Below are 17,732 nucleotides of genomic sequence, written 5' to 3' on the forward strand. Positions count from 1 at the left end.
AAGTCTCGAGAGACGAGATAAAATTTTATGCATTTTGCAAAACGGGAAATCTCCATTTCGCAACGTGCCAATGAATGTTGCATAACGCGAAATATGATCAAGTTACTTTGGAGACGCTTACGCAATGTGTTTACGTATTGTAGTGTGGAATTTATGGAATGGACAAATTAGAATGACGAAGTGACTAAAAAAGGACAGACAGCTGATCGAGATCTTGATCCGTAGGCGTGACTCTCATCGCGTAACGCAGTTATTGTTATCTGCTGCATTAGTTTTATCTAAGCATTTTTATAAGAAACAGACACCGTTTATAATTTTATTTTATGACTGATAAACGTTCTTTCCGATAAAAGAACGTATCGAAATATATTGTTAGATATATATACAATGTTACGTCCGATTTAATCAGCTTCTATATTTAACCGAATTTCTCAACTCATACCATTTAAATATTCTTCGTTATGTACAAATCTTTCAATATCGATCGGCCATATGGTATTTTATCGCTTCTTTTCCTATCAGGCAAAGGGCAGGCATTCTATACCTGAATGTTCTATACTTCCTTCGTTTCATTTTCTGGACATTGTCCTTTCCTTTTCTCAAAATTATCTCGACCACTTCACACATTGACTGCGTTCAATAGAAAAACCAGTAAAATTTTTAATTGTAAAATTTTATTTTGAAATATAATTGGTTTATATAAAATATTTAAATGCAGTGAAGAAGTAAGAGTAAGATCAATTATATTAAAGAATTTTACAACATTTGCAAAGCTGCTTTTTCTGCTGAACGTAACTATTGTATCCATAATCCGAGTAAAGGAACAAACATAAACAGTATAAAAACAATTTTTGCTTTTTCCTTCAGACACCAAAATGGTCTACAAATTGTAGACGTGCTTCTAAGATTAAAATTTAATTAATTAGATATAATAATAAGCATAAAATTTATACAAATTAAAATTCGCATATTCTAATATAATATATAACTCACAGTGCCTTTATATATTGCTGCCTTTTTTTATATTGTTAGAAATATGCAAATGATATTCAAGTTTATGTGATGATTTCGTTTTTATAACGAGTTGAACATAGATTCATTGTATCGTTCAGCTCGTTTTCAAGTAACTGCTTCGGAAATGTTCATAGTACAGAATTTGTTTCCCAGATTACAACGATACAATCGAACAGATGATTTTTGCTTCTCAGGTATGAAGTGTTAAAGAAAGAAGATCATTCATCTTGCCAAAATCGGTTAGCTCCTCCAGTTTGAGGACGACCTTCCGACTAAGTGTTTCTTTTATTATATCGCCAAATTCTCTCAACGTCGCACAACCCTCTAAATGAATATCTCTCTTTTTTTTTTTTACAATACCCTGCGCACTCGACTGAAAATCACTCAAGTACGCGTGACCCATTGCGACACGTTTATGTCTACGTGCACTCCGGGACACCCGGTGTATTTACATAAGATTCAGCCACACGTAGGCCGGTAATACGCGTCGGTCCGGTTCGGAATCGTCGAGCGGCGAGATGCGGCGAGAACCTGCATGGCCAAGCCAACCTGTTGGATCCAGCGCAGCGGAGCAAAAAAAGGTAAGAGGACCAGTCAACAAAAGATATGGCTGCCGGATTTTTCTACCTGGCTTCGTATCTGATGTCTGACGCCCTTTTCCCTTAAAATTATCGATTATTTCCCGGATGTTCTTAAATTTGAATAATTATTTATACAGTAGAGAGCGCCTAAGGATCGGTCAAAGTTGGAAGTTACGAATAATATAATATTCTAAATAATATTCATGAATTTAATTAATCTCAAACGTGACCGTGAAACGTACGGACATTAAAACACAATCAATTTGAGATGCTAATAATCGCGAGTCGAAACGGCGCACAGTCACATTTGAGATTAATTAAATTCATGAATTTAGAATATTATATTATTCGTAACTTCCAACTTTGACCGATCCTCAGGCGCTCTCTACTATATTATGTTGTTACATTAACTTGGTCGGTTTCTATTTTTTGATTATTTATACATTTAAATAAATTTAAATACATTTATAAATTTAACACTATTACTGTAAACTAAATTAATATAACGGAATTAATATTCACACGGAAAGAACGATTTTGCTAAAGTGTTTAAAAATTTAACTAAATACACAGATATAAAAATAATTTTGCTGGATCATGAAATATTTATATAGAAATCTCAAGCATGATGAGCAATGCTGCAGAAAGTTCTGACTTTCTAGTAACCAAGTTGAGCCTCCTACATAATTATTTTAATGATCCAACAAAATTATTTTCAGATCTGTATCTAACTACAGTTTTAAATACTTCAACGAAATCGTCCTTCCAGTGCATCAATGTTGTTAGAACGAGATCTAATTAATTATGACAAGATTAATTATTAAATATCAAAAATAAATTACTTAATCTTCGACGTTTCTAAAAGAATTGTCGCGAATAATAAATTGAATTGATGTTAATAATTTTTTTCAGTGATGTCGATTTATAATTTCATCGCTCGAGGTTCACGGTGATTTCGCGGAAACGCGATTGAATAATGCATTTGCACTCGTTACTTCACGTCATAACGTATTCATGAGTCACGACGAATCCCACATCATGCGAAGAGCTCAGCGTTATTGGGATAAATATTTTATTTAGACCGGATGAGAATAGGAGTAATTCTCCCTGCGAAAGACAATCGTCTTGCACGAACAACAATCGGAAAGTCATGAAAAAATCATTTTCCAAGTCCAAACGAGATTTTCTCGGAAATAGAAAATGCCGTTTGTCTGCGTAAAATAATCAGATTAAATAAAAATGACGTCACAAGCTAAATAAACATAAGGCCGTTCAATATGTATTATACCTTCCAAAAATCTTTAAACATTTCTTTGCTTCGATATACATAAAATTGCTATCTTCATTGAATCGTTTGGAGTTGATTTTGCATTAAAACCGCGTTTCGAAGAATTGGTTATTTGCTAAAATATACTGTGCACCCGATGAACGAAAAGAAGAATATCAAATGAAAATACTCGGGAGATTATCATTATCGCACTCGAGAGCAGAATGGGCGTCGCACCAGAGATACAAGTTATTCCTTATCGCACAGCCGTCAGGTAAACAGTGCGTTGAAATTGTTCTCTCAACGGAAGCGTTTCCTCGCTACGTTTATTCGGCAATTTTATACCGCCGTTCTCCATGCCGCGCGAAAATTTATTTCGCAAAAGCGAACAAACTCTCGCGAATAAAAGCAGCGATGAAGAAATTGCGTCTGTCTCTCTTTCTTTTTTCCCCAATTTCTTTCTTTCAATTTATTTCTCAAATTTGCGTATATATTATAAAATATAATTGAAAAAAACATCGAATACAGATAAAAAATTGAAAAAGTGTGTTGAAACATAGATACAGTAAAATTTTACGTACAAACTTTATATGAGAAAGTCTCAAGCTATACTTATTCTATCTTTTGACTCATCTTTCCCACCGGCTTTTCCGATTGTATCAACAATAACGAACGGGCCACCCAGTATACAAGGTGGATACGGGAACCGGCTTGTTCAATCGATCGAAATTGGCTAATTCAACGAGGATAAAACCGTCCTGCATCGGCTTGGCTAATTACTGATGTTGTGCCGCTGCAAAGGCGATCAATGTTTTCAACCTCGTAAAATTAACCGGTTTACCAGAAAAATCGTTAATTGGTGGTCAAAGTGGTTAAAGCTGGAATTTTTAATTGCAGTTTTTTTTTTGCAAAGAATTGAGAAATGCAAAATCCTTTATTATCAATTATTTTTCTATTTTAAAAAAGACATAAATGATTAAATATTAAAATAAAATAAATCTTAACAAGAACATTATGTTTTATCATTTACAATCCCTCCAATTAATATTTCACACGATTCACTTGATAAAAATAACTAAACATACACAAATTATTAATGTTTAATCATTGATTTCTCTTTTAAAACTAAGATTTAATCATTTTTTGTTCTCAAATATGCATATAATAAAATATAATAATATATAATTGATATGGCTGTCAAATTAATATTTAAGCAAATATTATAAAAGAAATTTTAAAAAGAAATTAGTTAAGAAATTCAAGTTAAACTTCATCGTTTTGCAATGACTGCATCTATTTCAATCTGTCACAACACTACGCGGCATGTTCAACTGACTTCGCAATCACGCAATTCTATTTCTTGCTTCTTCCATATGAATAAGGTATTACCTAGAAGCATAAATTTTCGACAAATTATTTCTTAGACCTCCCTCGCAACGGACATTCGGTCCACATTGTCTACAAAATCGTCAAGTGACATCGTCGCTCTGTTTTGAATTAACAAGCACAATGCGCGCCATTTTGCCGGGCACTTCAAAATTGCAGTCGTCGCGTCGCGCTACCGACAAGTTCAAATTCCACCTGTTCGCATTGAAATGTATCATGTACACATCCAAGTATGAACGCGAGGAAGATCGGAGTTCAGCGGCTACATTTTAGAGTAGAAGTCGGGAGGTAGCGCAACGAAAAAGAGTGGCGAAGAAAAAAGATCAAGAAATATATAAATATATATATATATATATATATAGAGAGAGAGAGAGAGAGAGAGAGAGAAATATGTGACTTGATAGGATACTCACCGAGATCTTCCACGAGGCGCAGCATGACACCGCCGATATGCAGCTCTCCCTTCACGCGTAAACTCCTTTCGACCTGCAGATCCGTCACGTAGACGCGCAGCACCCAGCTGCCGTCCACCTCGTGGCCGTCGGAGTACATGCCGGAGTACGCAATTTCTCTCTTCTCTTTTTTCCTCTTTTCTTCTTTCTCTCCTCTTCCTCTCCTTCGCCGAACGGCGATGTCAACGCAAACAGGCAGGAGGGAACGGGAAATCGGTCGGTCGGCGAAGAGGTCCGGTTTCGCACACGCATACGATACACTACCGGCGCGGTCGTTCCTCGTACGTTTAACGAGAGTTTCGCGCACGGTTCAACGTCTGGTGAACATGTCACACCACCGAGTAACGTCCACTATTCGTTTGTTCGTCCGTCCGGCTCGGCGACGACGAGTACGACGACCCGACGACCGCCACACGCAACGCACTACTGTCGCGCGACGACTGGTCGTCCTCCTCGGCGGCCTTCCTTTCCTGCCCCACCGGATTCGCCGCCGCTGGCCGCATACACGAATACACACGCGTGCGTAATCGCGTGGAAACGAAACGGCGGAACCGAATAGGACCGAGAGGATCAAGGCACTGCGCGCGCGAACCCACCACCACCACCTTTCATTCGCTCGGAGCCCGAGTCACCCGAGTGAAGTCGGGCGCAGGAAAGCCGAACGCGACGGGAAACGTCGCGTCGGTCATCTTCGACGTCGCTCGGCCGCGCTCGACTCCGCGCCGCGTTCGTACGTTCTCTCTCGAATGAAACGGTTACCGTGCTCGCCGTTGTAGCGAGAATATTTGGCCCGATTTGGAGACGGCGATGTGAGAAAGCGGATATTAATGAAACGACCGAATGAAGAACACTCTGTGACCGAAAGCGAACGACTTTGTGAGGCAACTCCTGTTTCTATACATTTTCATGAACGTTTAATTATAAGTATATTTAAATTTATGATATCGTTCTATCAAATAATACTTGAAAATTCAAAATGATATTTCTAAGCCGATCGGAAGGATCAGTTTTTTGACAAAAGATAACGCGAATCAATTTCACTTAGTAAGAAGCAAACTGAAGTGAACGCCCAGCTAACGAGAATGGATTAAAATGGATTGAAATTTTGTTCTATCCGAATGCGCGCGTATTTTAAATAACAAATACTTTTTTTTGGATTTAATTGGATTCAATTAGATTCAATTGGATAAAATTGAATCGAAAAACTGCATTTCTTATTCAAAATTTTGAATTGAACAGTATTCACAATGCACAGAAAAAGCTAATGTTATTTTCAGATTGAAAGACATGGAGATATGCTCCATACAATTCTTATAAATAAATAAAAATGCATTGAGGATTGAAAAGCATTCATTTTAACATTCGTGAATCAATATTTCTGAAAATATGAATCCGTTTCAATTCATTTCAATCCATTCTCGTTTGCTGGATGGTTTTCTTTTGCGTAAATGTTTTAACGTCGAGAACTTAGCTCACGAAATTCAAATTCGCGGTCTACTTCAATATAATCTTTTCCCGAAGCCGCGAAGTTTCAACTGAATTTGAGTAATTTCTTACCAAAATACTTTCCTGGTAATTTTTTTTCCATGGTCTCGTGCATTTTACCTTCGCGTTATTTCTTATTATTGAAATATTTTTTATATATACATATCTTTGTCTTACATAGAATTTGTTTCCTTTCTACAAAAATTGATTCTCTACTCTACATTATTTCGAATGTAAATTATTAAAGCGAGATTATCGAGAAACAAATAATTTATGAAATGTTATATATCTTTTTACAAACAAATAACATATATATTCAATATGTATAATATTTCCAAATATTTTTACTTTTCAATAACCTCATTTTAATATTTAAATTAATAATTGTTCGAAAACATAAAATTAGTAGGATTTAAACAAAAACCGAGATTATATAAAGAGTAATTTTTTTTACATGAAACTTTTAAAAGAATTCGTAAAAATAGTTATGGGAAATATGCAGGAGCAATATTAAATTGACAGTGTTAAATTGAAATTAATTTTGGATTAAATACAATAAAGCGGGTACTGCGGAAAACTCTCTCTAAAGTGAAATAGACGACCTTTGTAAAATACCTCAACTGACTTTATTTTCATAATCTACATTTATAGTACTGTAATGAATGAACATACGTTCATCCATTTTGTCCAGGGTGAAAAGTGCACGGCACTGAAAAACCGCATTCGTGTGAGTTTCCCCTTGCGATGAATAATCTCTTCATCCCAATTCGACAGAGAATAAATCGTGGGCAGCGTCATCTAACTAAGTTTCGCTAATCTATTACAAATGCTTTGAATTGTCTAGAATTCATAAAAATATTCACTCTCATGCTAAGCATTTACGTTGAGGATAAATAGTCGAGTTTAACGTGCCACGTCCTGTGAAGAACACTTTTCACCTGGGACGCAGAAAAACGATACTTACGCTGTATTTTGCCGTGCAATAAACGATCGTTTCTACCTAAGAGTACAAGGAAAGAATACTGCGTTTCGTCATGTCACACACTATACTTTACATCGCGTTTTCTCTTTCTCTCTTGCTCTTCTTCGCGGTAAAAAAAATAGTTGGTATTAGGCGCTGCCTCGTTTAACACCGCCACTTTTTTCTTTCTTCTTTACATCGCGGATATTACGTGTCGGACTGAAACGTATTTAAGGTCACAGCACACCTGGAGGGAATTGAACTTGCAGTCGCTTTACAGTCCGTAAATTCTTTGGTACTTAACACTTTTCAATGTTGTACTCTTAGATACCGCTAATGCGCTGCACAAGTTACTGAATCACAAAACAGAGGCATGCGCGACCCGATTCATTAATTAAAAAAAAGAAAGATTCGATAACTGTTAAAAACAATTATATTATAAACATATGAAGATCAGAGATGTAAGATTAGTTAAAAATATTATCGTTCAACTTCTATTGCACTGACTGATCTTGTTATCGGCAACGTCGATAGCTTAGTCTGGTTAACAATTTCCTCGTTTCTGTATCACAGCCTTCTGTCGCCGTAATAAAGAAAGAAACTTTAGTTAACCGACAATTTAGCAATTAACGCTAAAATGATATCGATGCAACCAATGACTACTCCCGTCAGTTTTCGCGTGCGTATGTGATCGAAGTTCAAGAACTGTGAGCTCGAATCCAACGATCCATCTGTTTTTTTTTTTTTTTTTGCGCAAGCAAAGACAAGTATCACGGGTGTCAGCGAGTAAGCGGAGTCTTATGAAAAAAAACGAAGATGAGGTAATGTTAGTTCGCATGTCTGCGCTATGACGCTGATCGTATTTTGCCGATCGCATTTCGAGAAACGGTGCTGTAGATCGGACTCATCGAGCATAATTCATCGTCGATAACATTTATATATATATATATATATATATATATAGTCCTTCGTGTTAGATAATAATAAACATTCAACATATAAGCAGCCAACGTCGCCGTTGTCATGACGTTAGACATTTTGAGATGTCGTAAAATCTATTTTAACATCGTTCCTTGCGCGCATATTCGTCTCGCGTGCAATTGCGCAAGTACAGAATGTTGTACTCGCAAGAGTTATTCGCGCAATATCATATCTCCTTCGATGTCTCAAATAGGACATTTTTTTAAGCATCTTCGGGATTACGGCTGCTCGCGTGATCCTCACACGTTTAATTGTTTGAAGTAATATCTGCAGTACACTGACATCATTGTCGGCGGCGCATCAATTTTGTGTAATAACTTCTCATCATTCTCGGAAAATTTCTCCAGCGATAAACTGTATTCCCTATCGAAGACGCCTGTAAGAATAAGAATTGTTGTTAGACAAACTAATGTCATAATCAAACTTGATAAATATTTCGATTATATTTAGATGATAGATATTTAGATTAATCATTTTAGAAATATCTTATATAAATTTGAAAAAGATTGCAATATTTTAATCATGTGCATATATAACCCACCTTGGTCAATATTCGTTCTTCCTAATACAGTAAATGCCAGAAACAAAATATCCCTGTATATAGAAAACGGATGATCGTCTGTTTGATGTTTACTTCTTTCTAAGGCCACTCTTAGTATAGGTTCCGCTAAGTCGTTGCAACGGACATATGTTATCACTGTCTGCATCAATCTAGAGCAAAAAAAAATTAGCAGCTTTAACTGTTCATATATCTATTTGTTCAAAGATAAACCTGATCAATCAACCTTCCTAATCCAGATAATCGTTAATTCTTTCACAATATCTATTTACACTTGAAATTTAAATATTATTAATGATTTGAAAAAAGATTTATTGAAACTTACGTTCTGTCTTCTGTGGAATTTGACTTCCATTGGAGATACATAGGCAAACGGTCCATGTGGAGTCGTTCGTTATCCCATATGGTTCTAACACCTACCAATCCTATAGTTCTTTGAAGTTCTGAGTTCTTATCGTTAGCCAACCACAGATCAGGTAAATGACTCGTTAAATTAATCCTTTCAAAGTACCATATCAAATTCCAATATACTATCGGGTGCTCTTGAATGAACTTATGCTTAGTGAGACACGCATCCCCCTCTTGACTCAATACACTTTCTAATTCTTTTCTCAAAACTAATGGATTTAGGTATGGTACGGTTATCGGTTCCAACGATTCTTTCGGTTGATCCAATAATTCTACCAGTGCTCCCATTAAAGGGTCACTATTCTTCTCGCTTACTTCGGATCTATATGAGACAAATTATTCTTAGTGATAACTTTATCACTAAGGACGATATCACTTACGCTATGGTCGCTTAGTCACCTGTAATCTAATATCGTAGCTGTGAGGAGGGGTACAGTAGCTTTGTCGCAATATTGACAGACTGTATTCAAGTTGGAATCTTCCGGCTGCCAACCAGCCATTATCTCCTCATCATACAGGATGGCAGCGCAATGATGACACCTACTGGCACTGGAAAGCACAAGCTCAATAGCAAGACGTTCCTCTAACTCTCTAGTGCCTTTTGGATACAGACACTCCGCGAGCTCGTACAGTGGACACAAATCTAAATTTCCATCACCTGATTGAAAGAAAAAAGAGATTAGTATTGAAAAAAGAGATTAATATAAATATATATATGATATTTGTTATTATTGTAGTTTATATTCCATACCAGATGCTCTTGTTTCGTTTCGATCTTGTATGGAATCAGTGAGAGAATCTAGAGATTCATGCGATACTCCATAAGCTATTTTTTGTTCACGTTCCTTATTTTTCACTGGCGTACTTGTCGCTGAAATGGCTTCTTTGATTTCATCAAATTTTTTTACCACAGTCGTTGCAGCGGACTTTAAGCTATTCAAACCACCAAGTATTATTTCGTTCGACTTTTTTCCTGTTAAACTCGACGGACTAAAATAAGAATTAATAGAAACATAGAATCTGGAATTTGCAGGGAAAATATCTTACATATTAAAAATATGTATTTTGTAATAATGTAGATGCATACAAAAGCAGAACGCACATGTCTAATGGGCATCTATGCAACTAACATACACATTACATACCTGATATAGCTGGAGAGACTAAGAGATTCAATAAGTTGATTCGATGATATTAAATCCTTATTTTTAGCAAATGCCAATCCACCCGTGGAGTATCGTCTACATTTAACGGACAAAATAACAAAAACCAACTCACATACGCATGCAACAAATAAACAAAAATAAAATTACATTCCTCTAACAGTGTGATTACAAATTACGTATTTAGTCATCACTTTTGTTATGCATATATATGTAACGCATAAATATACATAACAATTTACTTTTCTTATCGATATCGTTTATTTATACATTTTGTTAAAAAGTTAGAAGTATAATCTATATAAAATTACCTTACATATTTTTTTATGAATATAAAATATAAAGTAATCAAATCTTGCAAATGTATTGTATCACGTCACACTTTGAGGAATTGAAACGTAATCTATTTACGTAATCTATTTACGAGGTGTTATTTGACTACAGACGGTATGTGCATGTTATTAATTTAAACATACACATAAATATCTTACCCGAAACTAAGTTTAAGACTAGATCCTAAGCTAGAGAGGCTGGACGTTACACTATCCTTATTTTGAGACCAAAGACTGCTTATTTCCAGTCTCTCCTTTTCTCTCTCCTGTTCCCCTTGTTGCGCCACGGAGTGAGGCATCGTCTCACTCCTCTGCAAATGCCCACCCACCGTCATGCCACTTTCATCTACCGCTTGATGAAACGTCGCACTACGTGGGAGGATGTTGCTGTAAACACATATTTTATATATAGAGTGATTTTCGTACTTAAAATCATATATGCAAATGAATGCATATCTTTGAAGATCACAAAGCATGAGACACAACTGTCTCTCCACAAAAGAAATACTTTTATTGTGCTCGCGATTATTTTGATTACCAGTAACAGTCTCCCATTAAGTGGTTATGAATTGTATTTCATATATTCCTTTTTTTCTCTTAAGTTTATCTTTATTTTGAAAAAATATTTGTTCATATAACTTTTTCAAAAATTATTTTGCGATATACTACTTCTAGATTTGATTTTCGTTCTCGTTTAAATATTTAATATTTTACATACGAATACAATACGGAGTATCTTCATACCTTCTAAATAAGAGCGGCCCTCCTGGTCTCTCTTCAGTCGTATTATTTAAAACGGTTAAAGTACTTGTTGAGCAATTTGAATCATTCTCCTCGGAAGGCGACACAATCGGTGTTTCGTCATTAATGAGAGCACCCAATGGGTCATTTTCCGTAACTGGTGTGCGTATGGGACTTTTTAAAGGCGATTCGACACTGCGCGTTAGCCTACATGGAAAATATTACATCTACATAAGCCTATACATGCAAAAATTAGCACTGTAAAATTCAATAAGGAAAGATTAAGATTACGTAAGATTTGACAATGACAAAATAGTCTACACAATAAATACTCGTTTGCATCCGCTACTGTAATACTAGTAAAACAATATAATCTAAAGAACAAGCGGTTCCAGCGAATGGGGCTAACCTGAGAGCGACACTAACAAGTCCTAACAATGAATATATAACAAGATACCTTGGATTACTCGGTGTTTGTTCCAATTCATCCGATTGTAAGATACTTAATGTTGTTTGATCTTTCACTATGCTATTCTGTCGAAGGAGCTTAGCTTTTAATTCGAATGCTCCGAACCCGGGTAAATCTGACACAGAACTGCCTTTAGTGGCTGCCGCAAAAAGGAAAAAAATATTATTTATAAATTTTAACGTGATTTGTCATGTGTAAAAAAATCAATTTACAATCACTGTGCGCAGCTTCGGTATCCTGAGAATGGGAACTGTCGAGACTAGACCGAGAGAGCGCATGTTCCATACATTCAGTCTTATCGGTGGTTAAGAAGTCTACATTAGAGCTCAATCGTCTTCTAGCGCTCTTTTTTCCAGCTTTTTTAAATAAAGCTGCACCGACGATAACATTTCGTAATTTGTTCCACATTAACTGACTTGAGTTTGTCATATCCGAAGGCCAAGTTGCCTCGAGAACAGCCTGTAAATACGACGAACAATTAAATAAAACTCTCAAGATAATTATAAAAAGTTTTACATAAATGTGTTTTTTACGATATATTTACTAGTTTAAAAAAGATAGACAAATTACCTTATTGTAAAATCCGTATGTTAAAGCGTTAGGTTGAACACCACTGCGTTTCATATGGAATAATAACTTTACAGCTAAAACTGGTTGCCCGTATACCCCACAAAGTTGCATCATAGCTCTGTAGCATACCTGTAGAAATAACAAACATTCATTTAAAAAGAACAGATTTATTTTTCTTTAATGTCGAACTCAATATTTATACCTCTTCCATAGGATCAAGACGTAACTTCTGCATTTTAACCAATATTTCATAGGCCTGATGCAAAACTGCAGCAGGTTGGCTGGAAACTTGTAACATGGCCGGTAAATGCAGAAACCAAAGACTGTGACATGTACCAAGCAGGCATCTACCCCACCTGTCGGGCATTGCAGCCTGAAAAACATAACAAATCACACATGCACATTTGCTCATAAAAATTTACTTTTTCATATAAAGAATTATTTTATTTACTTGTTTTCGAGCCATCCTTTGAGCAACTTTGATTTCATGCTTCGTTCTACGAGCCATAGGACTTCCAGGTACCATACCGAAGGCACTTAGAGAGGGATTCTTTAAACAGAAATTCTTCTGAGGCCTCATTAGTTCCGGGTCCAACTTGAACGACTTGTATATTATTGGTGTTTGATTTGTTCCTGCTTCAGGTGGAGGTATAAATACTGTACGTTCACTATGTTGAGATTCATCCAGTTCCAAAAGCGTTACTGAAAATTAAATGAGGAATAAAAAATTACATATCTTATCCATTAATAACACAGAAAAATGTATCTTAATTTTATTCGTACCATTTTCCTCCTCAACTCGTTCTGTGCATTCATCGAAAAACGCTAACCCAGCCATATCCATATCAGATACGAAACTTCTCTCTTCTATGAACCTATCAATTTACATTTTTGTTAGAATAAAATTATGATTACATGTTATGAATAATATTATAATAGAATTGATGAGAAAAAATTAATTCACCTGATAAACATTTGCGTTCTGACAAGCATGGTGTAAAATTTAGCATGGGCTTTATCGCGACTTCTCAAAAACGCTTGGATATTAAATAAACTTGTCGGATCCGTTGTTCCTACAGTAGGCGCTTTTGTAATCGGTAACAGATAACTTCGATATCCTTTGAGAATCGTCGCCATGAATCTTAAGAAAGCATCCTGTATTTCAAGTTCTAAAGCTTGCTCCTTTCGTTTTTGTTGAAATTCCCTATCCACGCTGAAGTCTTCATCTCCTCTATCTAATATGAAAATAGTATATATAAATTAAAATGTTAATAGATAAAAAAAGGTAGTAAAAAATAAGTAAATAATAATAATAGGATATAAATAATAATACCTTTTTGGGAACAGCTAGTTTTTCCCCACGAAATTATCTTGGAGGACAAAAGCTCTAACCAATTTCTGAGCTGTCTAGCTGCCTTTTTAGGCAGTAATTTAACATTTAAATATTTTTTATCGTCACATATTGCAATGTTATTCGTGTCCAAATTTACACAATTGACGTCAGAAGGAGGATCATATAAATCAAAGAACCTTGAATCCACGCCGATCAGGAATGGCAATGGTGCATGCAACACCTGCAAATTAAATAATAGTTGTCTTTTCACTTTTTTGCACATAGTACAACAAAAAATGCAAATTTAGTATACGTTACCTCTGCTAATCCTAGAGGACACAATGGTATGTAAGGACATTGCCACTTAAAAGGAAACAGAATCATGGCAATGGCCTCGCTGACGGAAGTTAGTACATCCGGACGTAAGGAGTGAACCAATATTTTCTGCTCGGTCAATATTAATAATAGTATTAATAAACAATTATCAGGTCCCAAGTTTATCAGTAGTTGTCTGAAACTTGCGCCTGATCTAGGCAGAGCTAAATCCTCCGGTTGAGTCAAGATTAATCTATCCTGACTACTGAGCTGTACTAAGATTCGTGGACGTTGCGGACTTGGAAACGGTATGTCGCATAAAAAGTACGAGATATATTTCTCGATCGGGACACTCTGCGGCTTATCGTTCACCATGCGGTGTAGGAAAACCAAAAATTTCTCGAACGTGTCAAAAAACGGCCAGTGAGATAGTATACATATGGATTTACTAATATTCAGCGATTGGCTCGCAGGATCTGTGTACTGCAACCTTTCCAGTTCCAATATACTAAGCTTCTTGAGTATGCCAAATCTCTTAAACATCTTCATTTTCACTTGTGGCTTATCTTTAGTTATCTCCATATTATCTGAAACAAAAACAGGATATTATGTAATAAAGTAGGATACACGTGGGAATATTTTTTATTCTGTATTACATATGGATTCGTGATTATCTATAAAAAAAAAGTCAAACATTATAAAATTAAGATTATAAAAAATACATTTGTACCACTGTTTTTATTATTTTCAACTGTGTCCATGATCTCCTGACTATTTTTGCAGTTTGAAGTATCGAGCTCCATTTGAACTTCCTCGTAAAATGTTATTGCTGAACCATATATTTTTTGAGCAGCATCGGCAACCGTTAAGACAAACGTCGAGAATACCGGCTTAGGTTTACACGCTACTTTAGGCCAACATTCTATAGTCGCACCCATCGGTAGACAAAACATGGCGACAGAATTAGGAAAGACGAAACTGTTGTAATCTACCATGGGATATTTGTAGAGTATCGCTGGTTTAAATGATACTAAATTAGCGCGATTCATAGATTTCTTGTAGCACAAAAATACGTCGCTGCCCAGCATTCCTTTGTTCAAATTCTTATTAATAACACAGAAAGCGTGTGGCGGACTCTCTCCTTTATTTGTCAAGATAACACAAATATCTGTAACCACAAGGGAATTGCAAGGCATCTTCCGACTCGCTCGTCTGTATGTTACAAAAATTTTTGACGTAGAATTATTCACATTCGCCACATGGCCTTTAGGGGTCTCTAATACCATTTCGGCATCTTGCATTATACGTTCTTTTCCATCATATATTACACCTATAAAGTGAAATGACATTTAAATAATACAATTAGTAATAATTTCAGTAATATTTAGAGTCGATCATATATCGTCTCATAATGTTTGTTCTTTAATTTCATTATGACAGTCACTCGTATTACACTAAATTATAATACATATTAGAGGCTACTTTATAAAAAGTATTTAAATGCAATGGCGTAACATAATCAACTTTGACAATTGAAATAATACATGCATATGTAATAACATGACAATATCATTATTTGAATATGTAATATATTTATATATTTTTAACTTTACTTTTATTCCATAATATGTATATGCAGCTTTTAGTATATGCTAATACAGTGTAATGCAAGCGATTGAATTCACTAGATATTAATTTGATGTCCCTCTCTCTTACCAATGTCAACCAAGGGAGGTTTATCCCGCCCTCTTCTATAGCACAAATAACACTCGTTTGTTCGTAAACTCCCATGATTTAAGTCTGCTGGAAAACCGGATACCGTATATTCTAAGAGTGTATATCCCTCCGGACAATGTTCCCCCAGTGCAGGAAATATTACGGCAAGATCTGTGATAGGAGGCGGCATGTGCATATCTTTGAGATGAGTGCCTTCCTGACACCAAGCCTCCAGCTTGTCGTTAGTCTCATTATCTTCGCTAAGCTCATCATCCTGACCAGGTAGACCGGCAATAACAAAATAATCTGCTACCCTTCTGTCATCCATATTTTCTAAACAGTACAGATTACCAAAACATCAAAAATTCTTTTGGTTAAACTTTATTTTCCGAATACCTCATAACATAGGTATTAACGGCCATCAATCTTGTTGGCTACTGAGGACGTTTCTGTACATGGCACTAAACTGATTGTTCTAAAATCTCTCTCACATAAGTACCACTCGAAAGAGCATGTGATGTGTCGTTTCCTAACACGCGAGAAGTATTCTACCTTATATACCAACAAGGGCAGTTAACTCCTTAGATGTCATACTAATATTCGAAACATTGTAGTAACTGGTCCTGCGCTCCCTCATAGGCTTACAATCTTATAAAAATATTTTGTCTACCCATCAATACGGGTTTGCTGCAACGCTGGAGTATTTCTCGGCGCTAGCCTCGTGTTATTGCTCGGATAAAGCTCGATCGAGTCGTTAAGGTGCGTCACACAATCTAGAAGACGATCTCCTGGACTTGGAAACCCATCAGGAAGCGACGGATATACCTTGATTATCGTTCAAGCTCACTTTACGGAGTAAACGCACCTCGTTCCTCGCACATTGTCCCGCATCCTCACCTCGCTCTCGGGAATTTGTAAATAAATCGGACACGGCGTTCCTCGCGCGGATGCGTCGGCGTTCACTTGCCGACGTCGACGCCCGGCGGATCCGTCGGCCGTCGTCGCGATCGCATCCCTCCGTGTGAGGTGCGAGTCCCCGTTTGTTAGCTGTTGCCACTTCCTCTTCAGAACGGAGTCATAGGTTAGACGTCGCACACGCACACGCGACAGAGTTACACAAGCGCGGTCGCGGACGACGTTATCGCGCGTTGTCGTGCGCGACTGGCGCGGAGCTTGGCGGCGCCGCGGATACGGGTGGTCGACGTCGCACGAGTTCCGCAGTGGTGACGCACCGATGAAACTGCGTTGTTGCGTTGCCGTGGCCGGAGCGCACCTTCGCCAATCTTTCCAGGGATCGGCGGCGTGTGGTATTGTTGGGTAGTGTCAAATGGCCAAAGTTAGTCCCCACTGGCCCGACTGGCCGCTGGCAAAATGGCCGATGACCGTGGCGATGGCGCGGCTCCTTCGAAAGCGGTCCCGCGGCGCGGAATTGAGATTGGCGAGCGTGCTCCTCTCGCCGCGTACGACCGCGATCAATCGCGATAGCGCTATGCTCCGGGACGATGGATGTGTGGTAGGCGCCGCGTCTCGTCTGGTCTCACCTTGCATCCTCCGGCTCGGACAGCGCGCGTTATGCCTCCTTCTTTTCGTACCTCTGTGTTTCTCTTTTTTTTTCTCTTTCTTGTTTTTTTTCCCTTTTATTGGAAACGTCAAGCCCCCGGGGTCATTCGAATCGTTAGGAATAAACAGACGTAAACGAGAGCCAGGATTTCGAATGCATGACGTTCAAAGATCAATTACGCTAATTATGCGTTGCGAGTTCGTGCCTAAACGATCGCGCGCAGATTGCGACAACAGTTATGCGTGTATTCTCGACGCGCCGACGATAAAGGATAGGAATTTGTATTATGATTAACAAATCAGCTGCAGCAATTATCTTATAGTGAGATAGGGTGTTTTCCGTTTCACGCATGATGCGCATGATATATATGTATCATTTTATTCTTGTTATTCACCGAATATTAAAGAAGAATAAAACGCATCATGCGTGAAAAGGAAT

The 17,732-nt window shown here is 37.1% G+C and overlaps 2 protein-coding genes across 4 annotated transcripts in view; both read right to left on the reverse strand.

The window, feature by feature from the left end:
* LOC108745529 (unc-112-related protein-like) overlaps positions 1–4,800 on the reverse strand; it is a 46,168-nt gene extending 41,368 nt beyond the window's left edge. The window contains exon 1 of the mRNA XM_018481711.1: positions 4,662–4,800. Coding sequence (XP_018337213.1) covers positions 4,662–4,800 — 139 coding nt within the window. The remainder of the gene's footprint in view (positions 1–4,661) is intronic.
* A 3,314-nt stretch (positions 4,801–8,114) lies between these two features.
* LOC108745528 (C-myc promoter-binding protein) lies at positions 8,115–17,524 on the reverse strand. Of its 3 annotated transcripts, XM_018481708.1 has the most exons (19): positions 15,734–16,061; positions 14,748–15,347; positions 14,021–14,604; positions 13,703–13,943; positions 13,334–13,604; positions 13,153–13,244; positions 12,821–13,071; positions 12,572–12,742; positions 12,370–12,498; positions 12,012–12,258; positions 11,788–11,938; positions 11,334–11,537; positions 10,749–10,976; positions 10,240–10,335; positions 9,846–10,084; positions 9,494–9,752; positions 9,012–9,416; positions 8,669–8,838; positions 8,115–8,503 (listed from the first exon to the last, which is right to left on the reverse strand). In XM_018481708.1, exons 1-19 carry the CDS (start codon positions 16,059–16,061, stop codon positions 8,367–8,369), a joined length of 4,803 nt encoding a protein of 1,600 aa, XP_018337210.1. In that variant the 3' UTR covers positions 8,115–8,366. The 3 variants fall into 3 exon arrangements, with proteins under 3 accessions (XP_018337210.1, XP_018337211.1, XP_018337212.1); XM_018481709.1 differs by lacking the exon at positions 10,240–10,335 and having other exon boundaries at positions 15,734–17,524; XM_018481710.1 differs by lacking the exons at positions 10,240–10,335; positions 10,749–10,976; positions 11,334–11,537 and having other exon boundaries at positions 15,734–17,524.
* Positions 17,525–17,732: the final 208 nt, after the last annotated feature.

Source organism: Trachymyrmex septentrionalis, unplaced genomic scaffold, assembly GCF_001594115.1.
Source record: "Trachymyrmex septentrionalis isolate Tsep2-gDNA-1 unplaced genomic scaffold, Tsep1.0 scaffold14, whole genome shotgun sequence".
Lineage (NCBI taxonomy): Eukaryota > Metazoa > Arthropoda > Insecta > Hymenoptera > Formicidae > Trachymyrmex > Trachymyrmex septentrionalis.

Bases quoted from the DNA above. Each gene is read 5' to 3' on its own strand.
- LOC108745528 (XM_018481708.1), bottom strand. From the start codon at position 16,061: ATGGATGACAGAAGGGTAGCAGATTATTTTGTTATTGCCGGTCTACCT. The intron at 10,977-11,333 runs GTATGAAGATAC...ATGTGTTTACAG, and splicing joins GGGCCGCTCTTATTTAGAAG to CAACATCCTCCCACGTAGTG. The intron at 9,417-9,493 runs GTGACTAAGCGA...TGTCTCATATAG, and splicing joins GCTACGATATTAGATTACAG to ATCCGAAGTAAGCGAGAAGA.